Source organism: Schistocerca americana, chromosome 1 (genome assembly GCF_021461395.2).
Source record: "Schistocerca americana isolate TAMUIC-IGC-003095 chromosome 1, iqSchAmer2.1, whole genome shotgun sequence".
NCBI classification, from domain to species: domain Eukaryota; kingdom Metazoa; phylum Arthropoda; class Insecta; order Orthoptera; family Acrididae; genus Schistocerca; species Schistocerca americana.
In genome coordinates this window covers 77975617-77994991 of record NC_060119.1, presented here as the reverse complement: position 1 = coordinate 77994991, position 19375 = coordinate 77975617, and the positions used below count along the sequence as shown (strand labels likewise).

Below are 19375 nucleotides of genomic sequence, written 5' to 3'. Positions count from 1 at the left end.
AGTAGTTGTGAATTCACTGTAGCTTTGAAGTCGACACAAAGTCTCAATTTTCCGGAAGGTTTTGGCAAAATTACTATGGGTGAGGCCTAGAGAGAAGCCTGCACACGTTCAATTACACCTTGCGATTCCAAATCGTTTAATGTTCTTGCGACCTCATCACTCAATGCGTGGGGAACATTGCGCGCTCTGAAAAATTTCGGTTGCGCGTTGATTTTCAGTTCCATATGTGCTTTATAGTTCTTAGCGCAACCAAGACCCCGTGCAAAAATGTCTGCAAACTCTTCACAGAGACGAGAAACACTGGCTGAAGGCACAGTCTGGTTCACTGATAGGGCCTGATTTATTATAGACAAGTTAAACAATTGAAATAAATCTAAACCAAACAAGTTCACTGCAGAAGAAGAACAAAGGACGTAAAATGACACAAGTTTTGTTTGTCCCTTGTATGTTGCAAGAAGGCTGCACTGTCCTAACACAGGGATAGCTTGTCCTGAATAACTATTTAACTTAACATTTGCAGCACGAAATGGAGGCGTGCCCAGTTGTTTGTACATGTCTTTATTGATCAATGAAACTGCAGCTCCAGTATCGAGCTGGAATGGGATCACGTTGCCATTAATGACCAAATCTACAAAAAGTTTATGTCCTGCTGACGACAAGAGCGACTGTCTCGTGCAACGTGAACTGACACTGGTACAGAATCACTTGCGACATGACCGGATTTGCGTCGATGTCGACGCACACTTTTTGTGGGACGAACACAGTCACCGTTAGAGAGAGCGACACTGGGCGGAGTGGAATGAACTACATGAATGTCCATGGGCGAAGTTCACGAGCCTGAGTATTTGTGGTTCGATTCCGATTCCGGCGTGAAGCAAAGGGCCTGAAATGGTTGGGAGTGTCCCATCTGAGCTTTTTCTGGCAAACACTCTGAACATGTCCTTTTTTATTACAGAAAAAGCAAATAGCGTGTCGTGACAGGCAATTCTCACGCGAATGTCTAGTAGCACACCGCGGGCATGATTTTAGCACTGCATTTGCTTGCTTGCGCGGCACACGTAACGGAGAGCTTGGCGGCAGCTGCGCAGATGGGCGCGAGGGCTGTTTACTGTTCTGTGCAGGTCGCCCGGCGGGCCGGTTAGTGTGACACACGGCTGGCGAAGTTTCAAATGATTCCTGAGCTAAGTCAAGTGTGTCCTGCCAATCCAATATGTCCATCACTTGTTGAAGGGAGCTTCATACCTAATTTATTAGTCTCAACTCCTTTAATTGTTCCAGACCTCACACCAGTCTGCGTGAGCTTAAACGCGTGCATTTCGGCCTCCTCTAGCAACACGGTGTTGGCTCTTCTGCCAACACATCATATGGCGCCGAGGATTTTGCGTTCCTAACTATATTACCGTAATTTACTTGTGTCATGGCTTCGCCACAATCTCCAGATGTACTGTCCGAATTTTATCGCTTGCAGAATCAGCAGACGCAGGCCTGATTGGATGCCCTTGGACAGCTCGTCCAGGGTCAACATGCAATGCAAAGCGATGCGGCAGCCGCCGCTCCACCTCTACCACAGCCACAACACACTGTTGCACCACCTTTTGGTCCTTTTGATGCTGCACTGGAAAGCTGGACGGAGTGGTCACGCCAATTTGGATTCCATCTCGCCGCCTACAGAATTCAAGGTAATGTGTGGCAGCCTTTTTTGCTTTCTTGTGTCGGAGTGGCCACGTACCGCGTGATAGTGAAATTGTTTCCCCGACGCGACGTAGCAACTCTGTCCTGGAAAGAAATTTTGTCAGCATTATATGCATATTTCAAAGAATCAGTCAATGTCATTTGCAAAAAGGTATACGTCCTTTCTTACAAAACGTACGGCCGGTCAAACTAATCGGAGTGGGTTGCAACTTTGCAAGGCCTTACTAGGGACTGTACTTTTGAGTGTGAATGTGGACTCCCTTATTCAGATACTACGGTGCGTGATGCAATTGCGCAGAACGTTTCTGATGTTCGTATAATGTAACAGATTTGATAATTGGAGAACATCGCTCTTGATGATACATAATGACAATCCCAATAGAAACTGGTAATGGTGCCTTGCTAGGTCGTAGCAAATGACGTAAGTGAAGGCTATGCTAACTATCGTCTCGGCAAATGAGAGCGTATTTGTCAGTGATCCATCTCTGGCAAAGTCTGCTGTACAACTGGGCGTGTGCTAGGACGTCTCTCTAGACCTGTCGTGTGGCGGCGCTCGGTCTGCAATCACTGACAGTGGCGACACGCGGGTCCGACGTATACTACCGGATCGCGGCCGATTTAAAGGCTACCACCTAGACAGTGTGGTGTCTGGCGGTGACAACCACATACATATCATGTAAGAAACCTCATATACAGTCCAGTGGAGGGAGTGGAAGGTACCTAAAGCTTTTTGGCGGCGGGGGGGGGGGGGGGAGGGGGGAGGGATCCTGGCTGGCAACGGTGCAGTGGTTGTCGTAATGCGGAAACAGAGCAGCGAGGAGTGGCCACGCGCTCAAGGCTTCATGTCACCGATTGCTCGGCCCCTCTCGCCGGTGGTTTGAGTCCTCCCTCGGGCATGGGTGTGTGTGTGTGTGTTGCTCTTAGCGTAAGTTAGTTTAAGTTACTTTAAATAGTGTGTCAGTCTAGGGACCGATGACAACAGCAGTTTGGTCTCTTAGGGATTCATACACATTTGAACATTTATCTGACATGCAATAGCGCGTTATCACTGGCTTTTGGGTCAAGGTTGGAAGCATTTCCGAAGTTTGTAAACTGTTGGCGTGCTACCATGATTAAAATATACCATAACATGTCAAATGGCGCTCTTCAAAACCGACGCCGAGGCAACTGTGGTGCACCACGGGGCACAGATGAGAGGGCTGAACAACGGCAGCGGTGATGTGTGCGGGCGAATGAACGTGCAACTGACCACCAAGATAAACGAAGGAGATGGCAGCAGTATCTTCTCATCGATCGTTCATGTTACTGCATATGGGTATCGGCAGCAGGCGCCTGATCGATGCACCCATGCCGACTGACGTTCTTGGGTAACGAAGGCTGGAATTTGCACACCAGTACCGCAGTTGGATGACACGCGACCTCTCGAGATGACTCACGTTTTATACTCTATCGGAAAAACGGCCATTTGCGTGTGCGATGTGTACGGCGTGAAATGTCTGAAAGCCAACAGCCTTCGGAAGGGACTAGGGTGGAGGAGAGAGCCTTATGATCTGGGTAATGTTTTCGTGACATTCTGTGCGTGACCTCGAAATTATGGAATGCAAAAGGGGTTAACATAAGTATGCATCTATCCTTGGGGACCATGTCAAACCTTATACGCAGTGTGTTCTTGTTTGGCCCGTTGGAATCTCCCAGTAGGGCAATGGAACGCGTCACACAGCTTGCAGTGCAAGTGTGTGGTTCAAAGAGCACCAGCCTGAGCTTACCGTACTCCCTTGACCGCCAAACTCTCCGGTTTTAAACCTAATCGAGAATCTGTGGGACCACCTGGATCAAGCTGCTCACGTCATGGATTCTCAGCCGTGAAACCTAGCGCATCTGGCCACGGGGCTCGGACCGACATGGCTCCACATCTTTGGCAGTACCTTCCAGAAACTCACTGGTGCTCTTCTTGCATGCGTGACAACAGTCCGCTCTGCAAAAGGTGATTATTCAGGCTTTGGACAGAGGAGTTTCCGAGTTTCCGAGAAACCATTAAGTAATGGTTTTGGACTGTAGGCAATACACTATACGAGAAGAACCTTGGTACCTAGGGAGTTGTAAAAGGACTGCTTTCACATCGCTCTTATCTTACGTGTGAGAGGGTTCAAAGCACTTGTGCAAGTAGTACTTACTGCTTCAAGCTAAAGAAATAAATATTGTTCAGGTACAGTTGTTGCGTTGTAAAACTGTGAAGGATTGCAGTGGGTTTGGAAGACTATTTAGTCGCAATGGATGGAATACATAGTGTCTTGGAAAGTATATTTTGCTGTATGTAATGAAAAAATCTAAATAAGCAGAACAGTAGGAAAGTCTGGTGTAATCAAATGAAATCAGATAACGCTGATGGAATCAGGTTAGAAAATGAGACAATGAAAGAAGTAGGTCGGTTTGTTTTTGGGCAGGAGAAGAACTGCCACTGGCTGTGGTAAGCTAAATTTAAACTGTAAACTTAATCAAGCGGAACGTTTCTGAAAAGGAGAAAAGTGCGAACATCGAATGTAATTGTAAGTGTTTTTGAAGCTTTGCTCAAAGTATTTGACTGAAATATAGAAAAATAAATGAAGGCCAAGATATCGACCTCAGCTGGCATGTGGTGCCCTGGAGACTGTTATGGAACCGACAGGTGCAAGTACGCAGGTATAAAGTCCGGAGTGATGAACACTATATAATACCTCTGTCTCGATATCAAATGGGACGAACCCACCGTGTGCAGAATTAGTCTGCAATTTCCTTGTTATTGCTACAAGCTCATTCTGGAAAAAGGGCTGTAAAAGGACTGTATAAAATCACCTCCACCAGAAAGTCGGAAAAGGAACGTATACTCAACAGAGACCCAAAATGTATGTATCAGTCCTCATCCATGCACAGCGGAGGAGAACTGTGCTGACGACAGTCGAAGAGATTCATCCACTTCACGACACACACTCCATTGTTGCCTTGCCTGAAAGGAGAACACAGCTATAGGGCCACACGCTCTTGCGGCTTGTACTGCTCAAATTTAAAGACGCTGCACTGCGCTCTTGTTCTTTACAGTTCATGCTCTCCAAACACCGTACGAGATGTAATAAGTTTTATTAGGACCACGGTGGCGTGAAGAGTTCTTTTAACAATCTTCGTACCGTTAATTGACAGCATACAGGTCTTCCATCAGGTACCATTCTTAAAAACTGAAATAAAAAGTTTCTAACAACTGAGGGACGAATAGTCAAATAAATGAGTATTTTGATGGAATACTAACTTCCGTTATTCACATAAATACGAGGTGCCTGTTCATCTGGACATTGTGCGCTATTTACGAGGGTCATTCAATAATTAAAGGGACAAATTGGTCTGGAAAAAAGCTGTTATTAGGGCAAGTTTTGTGCTTCTATGAGATTAAGCTGGCATCAGTGGGATGAGCCCTGATCGTCTCATGTATCAACATCACGCGGAATCTGCAGCCATGATACATGTTATGTAAAATGAAGGTGGAGGGGGGAAGAGAAAGGAAATGAAAAGGAAGGAACTCATGATTTCAGCTGCATCGCGGTTTTATGCGGAATCAGTTGCGGAGACTGAAAATGTGTGTCGCTCTGGTACCGAGCGCCGCGGGTTTTGAATCCGCGCCAGACAGCATGGCCTCGATTACCACTAGAGGTCTCCGCAGCCGTCGCTTCATAAGCCGTGGCTGCGCGCGCGCTCCTGGCCCGCGTATAATGTGAGGACGCCACGGTGGAGCACGTGGTCCCAGCGGCCAATAGCGACATGCTCCATCAGGTATTTAAGCGCCTGCCTCTTGCTCAGTAGACAGTTAGTCTATTCGACATCTTGCCTACAGACAGCGTGTTTACCTGGTTTCTGTGTACGAGTGGACATTGTGGATTCGTGAGGTTTTGCTTGCGACCCGTTGCTATTTGGGTGTTATTGTTCGTTAGATCTTGCTCGGTCGTCCGCCGTTGTTCGTGTCCGTCCTTCCCCGTTCGTTTTGTTTGTTCGTTGGCCTCTCCCGTTTGGTTCCGCCGCGCTTTCGTTCTCGGCAACCCCGCGACAGGAACGGTCGCGGTTACAACAGTCGCACCTGGTCTCGAATCCGGCATTTCCTGCTGATTACGCAGGAGATCACCACAGTTGCGATTACTATCTCGGTACGCCTCTCGATCAGCCCACACTCTAACCCAGCGCCACCGTCCACAGTGCCCGACCATATCCTCCATGCTCGCTACTTTGAGATTCCTGCAGACGGCACGCATTCGTGTAACTGAGTCGTCTCGATGGGAAATGAATCCACCACCTTCAGTGCGAATCCTCAATCGCGTTTGAGCTCCTGTGAGTATGCTCAATCTCTTTTGAGCTCCTATGAGGATCTCAAAGTAGCGAGGATGGAGGGCATCGGCGGAGACTGCAGAGAGGTAGCACTAGGGGGGAATGTGGATCGGTCGAGGGACGTACCGAGGTAGCAAGCGCAGGTGCATCAACATTTTACCCGGCAGCACAGTGGTTGCTGCAACTGGCTAGCAGGCAGGAGATCCCGGTTTCGAATCCCAGCCTGACACACATTTTCACTCGCCTTAACTTACCTCGCATAAAATGACGATGCTGTTTAAATCATCAGTTCTTTCCTTTTCTTTCCTTCATCTCCCCATCTAACTTCAATTTGCGAGGGTGAGTCAAATGAAAACCTTAAATTTGTAATAACAAATCGAAATTCTGCGCCGTTATCCTGTAAGTTGGTAAGCGTGCTACAAACAGCGTGCAGAATGGACTGTAGGTGGCGGTGGCAGCATAGTGGAAATGCACACATACCGTCGCAGTATCAGTATAAATATAGCCGCCCCACTTGCGACTTGCACCGGGGAAGAACAGCGTTCTGTTATACGGTTTTTGCGTAGTGAAGGTGTGAAATTCATCGACGAATGAAGGTTAATTACGGTGATGCACGTTTGTCACAGCAGCAAGTCTACGAATGGAGTAGGAAGTTCGCAAATGGTGTGACTTCAGTGGAAGATGCTCCTTGTCCAGGTCAGCCACAACGAGTTGTGACTCCACAGAACATTGCAGCAGTTGAAGCCATAGTGAAGGAAAATCGCCAAGTGACACTGAATGACATTGCAGCATGTTTACATATTAGTCACAGGTCAGCACACCACATTGTGCATGACGTGCTCCAGTTTCACAAAGTGTCTGCAAGATGGCTGCCACGGCAGCTGACTCTTGAAATGAGAGAACGACGTGTTCATGCTTGTGAAGGACTTCTTCGGAGCTTTGAACGAGAAGGTGATGGTTTCCCTGCAAGAATCGTTAATGGGTACGAAACCTGGGTTCACTTCCACCAACCGGAAACGATGAGAGCGAGCAAAGAATGGTGCCATTCCTCATCACCAAAACCAAAGAAGTTTCGAGTAGAACCATCAGCAGGGAAGGTTATGCTGACTCTCTTTTGGGACGAAAAAAGGCGTCATTTTGGAGCATTACATGCCTAGAGGACCACTGTCACCAGTGCACCATACACAGATCTAACAAATCATCTGCGGCCTGCAATCAAATCAAAGAGACTTTGATTGCTGTCAGCAGGTGTCCTTTTGCAACATGACAATGCAAGGCGCCACACTGCCCGTACAACAGTTGCAACAATCACAGACCTGCATTTTAAGTGTCTTCCTCATCCACCGTACTCACCAGACCTTGCTCCTAGTGATTTCCATGCGTTTGGACCACTCAAAGACGCAATCGGAGGAAAGAAGTTCTGTTCTGATCAAGAGGTACGACACGCGGTGCGTGAGTGGTTGCGCGGACTACCAAAAGAATTTTTTTCTAAAGGAATTTATGCACTTTGTTAGCGCTGGAGGACTTGCATTAAGCGTGGGGGAGATTATGTTGAAAAGTGATATAGATTTGTACCACTTCTGCACAATAAATGCCGGCCGGTGTGGCCAAGCGGTTAAAGGCGCTACAGTCTGGAACCGCGCGACCGCTACGGTCGCAGGTTCGAATCCTGCCTCGGGCATGTATGTATGTGATGTCGTTAGTTTAGTTAGGTTTAAGTAGTTCTAAGCTTTAGGGGACTGATGACCTGAGAAGTTAAGTCCCATAGAGCTCAGAGCCATTTTGCACAAAAAATAATATTTGAAAAAATATTTAAGGTTTTCATTTGACTCACCCTCGTACATGATAATGGCCACTATTACTTCATCTTGCTGTTATACAGGATGACGCAAGGACAAAAATTGGATGAAGTGCTCGAAAAGGTTGTCTATATAATTTATACTAATGGTACACACATATAGTTTGCGTTCAGGTAAAAGTTAACGTGGTCAATGATGTTCCAAGGAAATTAAATTCTTCTGAAAATCAGATGATTTTGGAAGAGCATGGCCTATTTCGTTCCTGATCCTTCCCCTATGCCAGGTTGTGCTACATGCTCACGAATTCTTTACGTATCATTTTGAATAACCATTATGTCTATCTTTAATTTTTTTTTGTCACGCAACCGCGCACGTCTAATTTGCATTCCAAACAACTTCAGGAGTGCAACTTATGCCAACTCAGCATCTTTAGGTATTAAAAATACGTATATCAATGCACCTACTCACCAAGCCCAGACTGTTACTGCTGAAAATTTTCGCACTCGTTGCAGTCGTCCACTTGACGAAATTAATGAAACGCTGAAGTTGTTAGGAATTGTTTTAATTATAACTATTTCAATTTTGGTAATTGTTTTTTTCATTAAAAGTAAGGACTAGCAATCGGTTCACCATTGTCTTAATACCTTGCTAGCATTTTTCGTCTAAGTTCGGACACGATTTTGTGCAACAACACCGATCTTACGGTATAGAAATCCTTGGTTGGTTTCGTTATGTTTATTACGTTATCTTATTATATAAGGGCCACAAGGAGTTTTGCGGCGCCCTTCTGGACCATTTGAACTCGCAGCAGTCTGGCATTCAAGCTGCAATCGAACTCAGCGTTAATGGCACACTCCCTTACCCTGACGTCTAAATCACATTAAGAAACAGTACTTTTGTTTTTGATATTTACCGGAAACTGTCAACCACTGACACCTTACTTCATCGTTCTTCGTATCATCCCATGAAATGGCTGTCACACGATCGATTCTCCACCGCCTCCACCACTTCCCCCTAACCTCCAGGAAAGAACACACAGTTTTATTCAATTTAATGTAATGTCCGTTCACAAATGGGAAACTTGTAGAGGTTTCTAAATGTGCTTTAAGAACATCTCCAAGTGAGCAGATCGAAATCCTCACTAACTTCTCACTTACGTGATAATCAACATCATATTTCAGATCTCCAAAATAACTTGGAGATACGACATAAAGAGAGATGTGACTGTTTTTTAAAGATCCTTAAGGGGATACATACGAGGGTTGCCAGAAAGTAACGCACCACTTTCTGTTTTCTCAGCCGAAAACAATGCTACGAAAACGAAACGTTACGTATGTATTATTAGAAGTCTCCTGAGTGAGTTTGCTTCACTTGCAACAGATAGCGTAGCTGCAGGACAGTTTCAAAATGGCGTCTGTAGGTGATGTACGTTACAAGCACCGTGCCGTCATTGAATTTCTCACTGCAGAGAAAGAAACTATGGTCCATATTCACAGACGCTTCTGCAATGTCTATGGAGCATCTGATGTTGACAGAAGTACAGTTAGTCGCTGTGCACGGATGGTGAGGTCATCTGAAGGCTCCACGATTTGCTCTTGGATATTCAAAATTGTGTGCAAGATGGGTTCCGCCGTGTCTAACGGTGGATCACAAATCGCACAGTTAAAACATTTCTCTTGATTTGTTACGTTTTGAAGCTGAGGGGGAGGCCTTCTTGTCCCGGATTGTGACGGGTGATGAAACCTGGGTTCACCATTTTGAGTCCGAAACTAAACGACGGTCGATGGAATGGCGCCATTCCCACTCCCCACAGAAGAGAAAATTCAAAGCAACTGCTCCCGCCGGTAAGACAATAATCACCGTGTTCTGGGACTGTCGAGGTGTGATTCTCATTGATGTGCTACCAAAAGGCTGTACCATTAACTCAAAAGCCTATGTCAACACATTAATAAAAGACAAGACGCGCTTCTGGCGACTTCGGCGCCACAGCAAACCAGGAGATGCTTTGCTGCAACACGATAGAGCCCGGCCCCACTCAAATCTGAGGACTGGTGAACACATCGCAAAACACGGTTAGGCACGATGACAAGGAAATGTCGGGGTGACTGTTGTAAAGGGCAGTGATTCTGTAAAGGAAATACACAGTTTGGTGTACTGCTCCAGCTATAGGAGTCCTTATCAAACAGGCATGGTGGCAGAGAGACTGAGTACTTCGATCTTACAGGTCGGTGTAATTTGTACAATAGGGTAACAATAATGTTCAGGTATCTTCGATGTCACCCTCTGGATGAAACGTGACGATGTTCTCGCGAAATCACGCTAGGTAACGATGTGTTAGTGTCCGTCTGGAAAATCTGTAGTACGAGGTTTGCCCAGAAAGTAATGCACTGCATTTTTTTTCTCAGCCAAAAACAATGATACGAATGCGAAACGCTACGTGTGTATTACTTGAAGTGAGGGCGTCAAGTTTCCGCCACTTGCGACGCGTAGCGTAGCTGCAGGACAGTTTAAAAATGGCGTCTGTAGGTAATTGACGTTACAAGCAACGTGCCGTCATTGAATTTCCTTCTGCAGAGAAGAAACTGTGGAAACTATTCACAAACGCTTGTGCAAAGTCTATGGAGCATCTGATGTCGACAGAAGTACAGTTAGTCACTGGGCAATGCGGTTCGGCGGAGCTCAACGATTTGCAGCGGTCGGGGAGAACACCCACCATACAGCCCTGACCTAGTCCCATCGGACTTCCATTTGTTTGCCATTGAAGGATGCAATTCGTGAAAGACATTTGGAGGACGATGAGTAGCTGATCCACATAGGGAAGCACTGATTCCGCCACCAGGACAAAGATCGGTACCGACAGGGCATACACGCCCTCATTTCGCGTTGGAGGAAGGCCATAGAACGCGATGTAGACAAAACATAATTCTTTCGTATGTGTAATTCTCATTATGTTCAATAAAGAATTGTTGAAGGAAAGAAAATACGGTGCATTACTTTCTGGGCAACCCTCGTATAATAAAGATCATAAGACAGACCTCTGGTAATAATCTCAACTACCAAACGGAATTAAGACACCGAGCTTTGTTGGCCAACTTCCACTATTTGAATTTTTTAAGTAAGGTGACTCAGCGGCTAACTAGTTGGTTAACTTATTACAGTCTTTTATGTTAATATCCAAGTCTACTGCCACTGCCGGTCCACATCTATGTCATCTGATTGAATGTTTACACTGCTCTACTGAAGCAGAAACAGCCATCAATTTTTACAATGTACACCTTAGTAACATTATTAGATCAGTATCACCCAGGTTTAGTTTTAAAGGTAATACAGAGAGCAGAGTGTAATCGTTTTCGAAGTGACCGCAGTTCCTCAACAGAACATCAGCAGCGCGCTTCTCGTATCTTTCATTTGCCCGTGTTAATTGATTTCCTTAACCGCCTTAGTATAAGGACGTCGGTCACCACACACGCTCCGACAACACGCAGAACGCCTCGTAGCTTGTGTTATGAGCTCCTACTATTATTATTATCCTGGTAAAGACACATAAGAATGCCGGCTTTCGGTAACTCCGACCGTCACCATAACCTTCCTTTCGATCATTGGTGCCCCCCACAACATTGTAGAAATGGCTTTTTATTGTATTCCAACACATTAATTTTATTTGTTTTCATCATTATCTTTTATTTTATTCTTAAATCACTTCACGACCCATTACTTTTCTGCATAGCATCTACCAGGGACATCGTCTGTTGCTTGATCGGTAGTGATGACAGGTCGTGATTTTAACATAGGCAAGTCCTGTTTTTGGCAGTTGTTCCACGTTATATGGGGACTGTAGCCATCTCTTTTTCATTTTACTTACTACTTCGCTGTTTTTGAATCCAACATCAGTTTCTTATTTCTAATTCTATTACTTCGTATTTTAGACTGGACTGGGCAGTTGAGGAAGGCTGAAACTTTACCTAGCCACGGCAATTATTACTGTGCTAAATTCTCTAACGACTCCCTATGTCATATTGTGTAGGATTGTAAGTAACTTTTTTTTTCGTATGAAATTATAAATCTCATTTATTAAATACGTATAGGCCCGTTTGTGGGGTGTATGTGATTCACACTTAGTTTCGTAACTAGACGCATCATATTTTCTTCCTTCTTTAAGTCTGTTCGCCGCGCGGGATTAGCCGAGAGGTTTACGGCGCTGCAGTCGTGGACTGTGCGGCTGGTCCCAGCGGAAGTTCGAGTCCTCCCTCGGGCATGGGTGCGCGTGTTTGTCTTTAGGATAATTTAGATCAAGTAGTGTGTAAGCTTAGGGACTGATCACCTTAGCAGTTAAGTCCCATAAGATTTCACACACATTTGAACATTTTTTTGAAGTCTGTTCACTCGGTACTTTACTATATTTCACATAACTTCGGTTCCCCATTGTCAAAACTTTAGTAATTTATAAAATTTTCTGTAGAGGTACACAACAGAAGATGCAACTTAGAAGCTGCGAAATCGGTGAAGTGGATCTCTAATCTACTTGAGTTGATACAGCTACAGAACACTACTGGAAGTTCCATTCAGTGTTATACTTTAATACTTTTAGGACCTTATTTAAATGAATTGTCATCAATTACGTAAAACCTGAGTCACTGTCAACGGGACGTTATACTCTAGTGAGCCTTCCTTCTTGAAAATCCGAAACATCTACTACGTTACTTCCACATGCCTGTTCCTCTGATGCATTATGTAACTGGACAACCTCTAGCATTGCTTTTAGTCAACAGTAAGTGTCGATACTAGTGTCATTTTTCGTATTTTGGACAGGTCAGTATTATCTCAGCTGCTTTTCTGAAAAGTTTGATACAATTTCATACACAGTACGTTGGATTTCAAGCTGATGTTTATGAAAAGGAATTACTTTATTTCTGTTGTTGCAATCGGTAAGTACTAATTCTGAATGTACAGTTAAAATTATTAGTTTTAGAAACTTCTGAAATTACGAACTATTGGCACGCTTAAAATTTCTGTTATTAATTGAGCAATACTGTGCTGGTTAGTATGTTTATTTCTGGATTCATTTATAAAATAATCATCAAAAATAATAATGTAACAGAAACTATTAGAAATTCATTTGTTAAGAAAAATTGTAAACCCTTTGGAATATTTTTATCTCTGCTGAGTGAGACTGTCGTAAGCAGACTTCTGATGTTATCGGACGTATTTTTGTATTTTGTGCGAACAATGTAATTTCGGCTTCGTTAATGTGAAAAATCAAAAGAACGTAAGATATACAAAAACGTGACAAAATATATTAACGTAACAACAAAAATTCTCCAGCAACAATCTTGATACTTATTTAATCAGTCCAGCAGTGAGAACCTAAAGCGTGACCTTTTCAGCTTCAAAAATCAGTCCCCTAGACAAGAAGAAATGGAGCCAAATGTACACGAGAAGCTAAGTAAACAAGAAAGTTAGTTGTAATCTTTGCTCCTCTCAAAGTTTTCATAGAAGATATTTCTTATTGTGGACAATAGCTGCAACCAGAAAGGATGGGGCAGATTACACTAGTCTTCTGTGTTTTCATTTGTTTCCTTAGGTTTACGTCATACGGTACTGGAGAGGAAGTGTTACGTTCTGAAATACAATTCAAATGGTCATTCACAATCGAGGACTTGTAAAAAATGTTAGACTGGTACTGAATAAGTCTTCATTTGCATTGAATTGCCACTCACTTTTCTAGAGACTGTTCGCCCTTTTTCTTCTATCTTTCAGGACATGTGTAGAAATAGAGTCAATCAAGTTGATATCTTACAAGTAAGGATGTATTTGTATCAGTTACTCTTTTTGTTTCACATTGCTGGTGGTTTGTTATGTACTCTACTTTCAGAAGAAAATGATGGCGATAGGGCTAACACCAGCCATTTGAAACAAGAATAGTAAGTGGTACAAAAATACTATGACGGGAAAAATGTTACGCTGACTGCCTGTGTCAACTACCAGGGAGAGACAAACATTTACAAATATTTAATAAGAAACCACAACACTCCTCTAAACAAAATGTTGACCCCCGTTACAATCAGGGCAACTGTCGTGTACTTCTTAAGGCAACGTAACTTTGTTATAGGTACCAGATTTTAATCTGCTACGTTGCTGTTCGCACTGTGAAAAGTGGTTCGGTAAACTGCAATACATTCAGGAGAACATTGTAACGGCTACCCATAGCACTTATGAGGACTCGACATACCGGTTTAAAGGTTAACTCAAGAAGTGGCTACCTTTATCGTGCCTCCCTCAGTGAAATGGTATAGACCTGTGTATCCCTAATGTACTGAGATTACCGATCACTGGTCAAACGTCCGCTTTTAAATAGCAGTTAGAGACTGGGCATCAGAAGGACGTAGCAAGCATACCAATAAAAGACGGTTTAATTCTTATCCCTGGTATTATAACATACATTTTTGTTGTTGAATACAAGTCTAAAGATGGCTACACCCGGTTATTCAGCTGACCCTGCCCATGGGTTTTATGCAACCCGTAACACCCACCACGCAGCATTTTCATATTCTCTCTCTTAGGGTGACCAGATGCAGACGTAAAAAGAAGACGACAAACAGTTTAAAAAAGGTGGACGAAGTTAGAAAAAATTCAATAAATGAATTAATTATTAGAAATAAGATACGTCCCTTGAGTTTTAAGGTACTTCACTGAAGACCCAATTCTCTGTAGATGTGTTGGCTAGCTTAGCAGACAGTTGTAAAATGATACATAGGTAAAATCTTTTAAATTGTTATACTCGACCATTAAAAATCTTTAACAGATTCAAGGTTCAACCTAGTCCTGTCATCAGTTCACTGTGTTGTAATGAGCGAAAATACATCTTCTACACCTGCGCTGTGTCCCCATACACTGAAAAAGTATTCGGCAAGTTTTAACAAATCTGAATGACAATCAACAGACTTTCTTTGACAAAAATACTTGGCCCATGTTTAACTAGAAGATAACCGGCTTCACTTCAGTATCATTACTATTCTGTTTCACAAACTGTCCAAAACCACACAATTGGTCAAAACGTTTTACATCTTCAATTTAAAAAGCTTTACATTTATCTTGTAATCACAAAAGGGTATTTTCAACATCATTGTAAATAACTTCTTTCTTTAGAGACATCCATTTGAAACAGGAAAAGCCGTCAGACTTATAGAGCCATCGTTTTAAATATTCATGGCGCGATTGATACAGCAACATATGCTTCCTCCATAAAAAATTTAACTTCATTATCAAAGCCTTCTTCCGTTGCCATATCCAGCTTATGTTTATCGTTTAGGCAAACGAATGTTTCATTGAATTGGTTCTCAAACGCCTTACATACTGAATCTAAGATTTCAGTCACCTCAAGCACAGGACTGCCCACCTTTTAGATCTGCAGAATATTTAAACTAAACACAGACGTCAATTAATACAAGTGCCATACGTAGATTTCTCTTAACCTGTTCTCAAAAAACGGAAACGAAACTTTTGGTCGCTGGGTTTCAGACAGAAAGTAAGATTTCAGAGCAGGATACATTTCCAGTACATTTTTAATGGCCAGGAGAAAGAGGTAACGACCTACTTTTCACATGCCGTTCCTTTCTAACAGCGTAAATAGAAAAGTAATTACGAACTGTCACAACGCCAGATAATTTACGAAACTCACTCGGTTACAATAAACAGCAAATCACACTCACAAATGAATACTGAGTACATGACATGAAATCTAAGATGCCAAGTCAAGGGAATATGAATACGGAATTGAAAATACGGAACGGAAATTTTAAACCGTCGATATCGGCACTTGCTTATGGATCGATCCATGAGTGGAACATCGATAAAGTCAAAGATCCTGCTGCCATCAAGAGGTAAGGTATTTAAGAAAAGAGCAGTAGAACAATAACAATCGCAAATATAATTTTTATTACGGTCAACTTTGCGATAATGGAAGACAGTGCAAACAAAATGAACGTGGAGCATGGGGAAAGAGATAAAAAGGAAGACATTTCCGGATTCATACGGACGTTTGGTCACCCTACTCTGGCTCACTATGTGCAAGCTATTAGACCCACATAAAATAATAAACAGGATCTTTTTGTAGGAAATTTAATGGAATATTTTTTTTATGGGAAGCGTTTTCGCTAGAGGCTGTAGCTTTCGAATTATCAAACGAAAACCCACAAAAGTGACCATAAAACGTGTTGTTCTTGAATAACTCGAAAACCGTGGCTTCCAGCGAAAACGTATCCCAGTACGAAACTTAACTACAATGAATTTCTTGCAAAAAGATCTTGTTCAGTTTTTCTGTAGGAATATCGGTATGAAATTCTCGCTCATGGTTTCTGAAGGCATTGCGGATTGCATAAAACCTTTCGGTAGGGGCAGCTGAGTCACTCTGTACATGGGAGAAAAGATGGCTATACAGTTTGATCCAGCTGCCCCTACGGATGGGTTTCATGCAACCCACAACACCCACCACGGAGAATTTTCATATTCACTCGCTCACTATGTGCAAAGTATTAGTCCCACAGAAGAATCGATTTTAGTCTCGAATAAACAGAGCGTGTGTACGTTACCAGCACTAAATTGAACAGGTTCCGGATGGGCGAGGTGAAGAGGCCGCGGCCCATCCTGCGGAACTCGGAATCGGGGTCCCGCAGCGAGTTGCACTGGATGCCGAAGGCGCAGGTGCCTATGACGTCGGTGGTGAACCTGGCATTCCACTCCTTCATCTCGACGACCTCGCCGCGGTCGGCGAGCGGCTGCAGGGCGGCGACCATCTCGCGCGCGCACGCCTCCATCAGCGGGAACATGAGCTTCATCTTGCCCGACGTGAACGTCGGCGTCAGCTTGGTGCGCAGCGCGCGCCACCGCGGCCCGCCCAGGTTGAACAGGTGCGCGCTCAGCGGGTCGTGCTCCTCGTCCACCTGCAGAAACAGGAAGACGGCCGACACCGGCCAAAGTGGACCAGGTGCTCCAGAAGACTCACCAACACTATAAGGCACCTCATATTCAACCAAACCTCTTAGAGGAATCATCTACATCTTATTGACCGGGTCGCGACCCCATTGCGCAAACTCTGTTGAAGAAGAAGGTGACAGACACATCTGTCTTGGCTGTACAAACACATACATCGCCACAGGCCTCCTCCTACAGCCTTTGGATAACCTCTGGTTGTTGTTTGCCGACTTGTGTCACCGTACTGTCCGGCTTCAATATATGGCCTTTTACTCGAACGGAAAAAATCCCAGCACCAAGAGAGTTTTGCGACATAAATGAAAGTTGGTAGGTGTTTTTCTACATGTGAAAGATGATGCCTGTTCAAATTTCGCGCCAGTCGCGTAAGGGTGGGGCTAGTAGTGGCACTTCGCCGATGCAAATCAGCTTTGCTTTAAATAGACGCTCTATCGTTCGTGAGCCCTACTTAGCTTTGAAACTAAACATGGTGAACTGATGTTAGTCAAGGACTTTATTGCGACAAAGACGCCATAACGCCTCAGTTTGTTTGAAGATGGTCGTCTAATAGGGCTACGAGAACCCGGATGTTCCTTCTGTGATACTGCAGAATTCCTTGGCAGGAATGTAGCCACTGTATATGATTCCTGGCAGCGGTGGTCACAAGGAAATATTGGATACAGGCTCCCAGGTAGATGCCATTTTCCTTGACTTCCGGAAGCCGTTCGATACAGTTCCGAACTATCGCCTGATAAACGAAGCAAGAGCCTACGGAATGTCAAACCAACTGTGTGACTGGATTGACGAGAGTTTAGCAAACAGAACTCAATGGGGAGACGTCTATAGACGTGAAAGTAACCTCTGGCGTGCCACAGAGGAGTGTTATGGGACCATTGCTTTTCACAATATATATAAATCACCTAGTTGATAATATCGGAAGTTCCATGCGGCTTTTCACGGATGATGCTGTAGTATACAAAAAAGTGGCAGCATTAGAAAACTGCAGCGAAGTGCAGGAAGATCTGCAGCGGATAGGCAGTAGGTGTAGGAAGTGGCAACTGGCCCTTAACATAGACAAATATAATGTATTGCGAATACGCAGAAAGAAGGATCCTTTATTGTATGATCATGTGATAGTGGAACAAACACTGGTAGCAGTTAGTTCTGTAAAATATCTGGGAGTGTCCGTGCGGAACGATTTGAACTGGAATGACCATATAAAATTAATTGTTGGTAAGGCGGGTTCCAGATTGAGATTCACCGGGAGAGTCCTTAGAAAATGTAGTCCATCAACAAAGGTGGTTCCTTACAAAACACTCGTTCGGCCCATACTTGAGTATTGCTCATCATTGTGGGATCCGAACCAGGTCGGGTTGACAGAGGAAATAGAGAAGATCCAAAGAAGAGCGGCGCGTTTCGTCACAGGGTTATTTGGTAAGCGTGACAGCGTTACGGAGATGTTTAACAAACTCAAGTGGCAGACTCTGCAAGAGTGGTGTTCTGTATCGCGGTGTAGCATGCTGTCCAGATTTCGAGAGGGTGCCTTTCTGGATGAGACATCGAATATATCGCTTCCCCCTACTTATACCTCCGGAGAAGATCATGAATGTAAAATCAGAGAGATTCGAGTTTGCGCGGAGGGTTTCCGAAAATAGTTCTCCCCGCGAACCATACGCGACTGGAACAGGAAAGGGAGTTAATGACAGTGGCACGTAAAGTGCCCTCCGCCACACACCGTTGGGTGGCTTGCGGAGTATAAATGTAGATGTAGATGTAGGAGAATGTAAGGTCGCAAGAAGACCGGGCTCCGATCGGTCAGATGTCGCTACCGAGTGGGAAGATCATCGTGTTCGGCATACGCCTCTGGCGCATCGTACTGCATACGCAGCGGCAATATGAGCAGCAGCTGGAAACATACCGACACAACGAACTGTTAAAAATAAGTCTCACAGCCTACAGCGTACGTTCCACTAACCACCAACCATCGCCATTTGCGACCACAGTGGTCTCAAGTGAGAGCTCATTCGAGGGCAGGATGGTGGTCATTTGTGTTTCCTGATGAAAGCTGTTTCTGCGTGGATGCCAGTGATCGCGAAGCTTGGTTAGGAGGAGGCCAACTTAGGGCCTGCAACCAATATGTCTGCGTGACAGACACATAGGACTTACATTTCGTATGGTGGCAGGAACACGCGTGGTTATCCCATGCACCCTGACTCCAAATTTGTACGTCAGTCCGGTGATTCGATGTTCTGTACTGCCATTCGTGAACAGCTTTCCAGGGGGTGGGGAGTGGGAGGGGGGGATGGAGGGAACGGGGGAGCCGGCCGCGGTGACCGAGCGGTTCTGGGCGCTACGGTATGGAACCGCGTGACCGCAGCGGTCACAGGTTCGAGTCTTGCCTCGGGCATGAATGTGTGGATGTCCTTAGGCTACTTTCAGTGGTTCTGTTCTAGGGGACTGATGACCCGATGTTGAGTCCCATAGCGCTCAGAGCCATTTGGAAGGGGGGAAGGGTATGGTGTGACTTTGCGGCAGCATAACGCTCGTTCATATAGCGCTCATGTTGTTGTAAA

At 44.5% G+C, this 19375-nt stretch overlaps 1 protein-coding gene across 2 annotated transcripts in view; it reads right to left on the bottom strand.

The window, feature by feature from the left end:
• The window catches only part of LOC124620392 (probable cytochrome P450 6a13), a 112606-nt gene that overhangs the window by 47963 nt on the left and 45268 nt on the right, over nucleotides 1–19375 (bottom strand). For both annotated transcript variants that reach the window (XM_047147065.1, XM_047147066.1), the window contains exon 3: nucleotides 16424–16774. In XM_047147065.1, the coding sequence (XP_047003021.1) occupies nucleotides 16424–16774 (351 nt within the window). The remainder of the gene's footprint in view (nucleotides 1–16423; nucleotides 16775–19375) is intronic.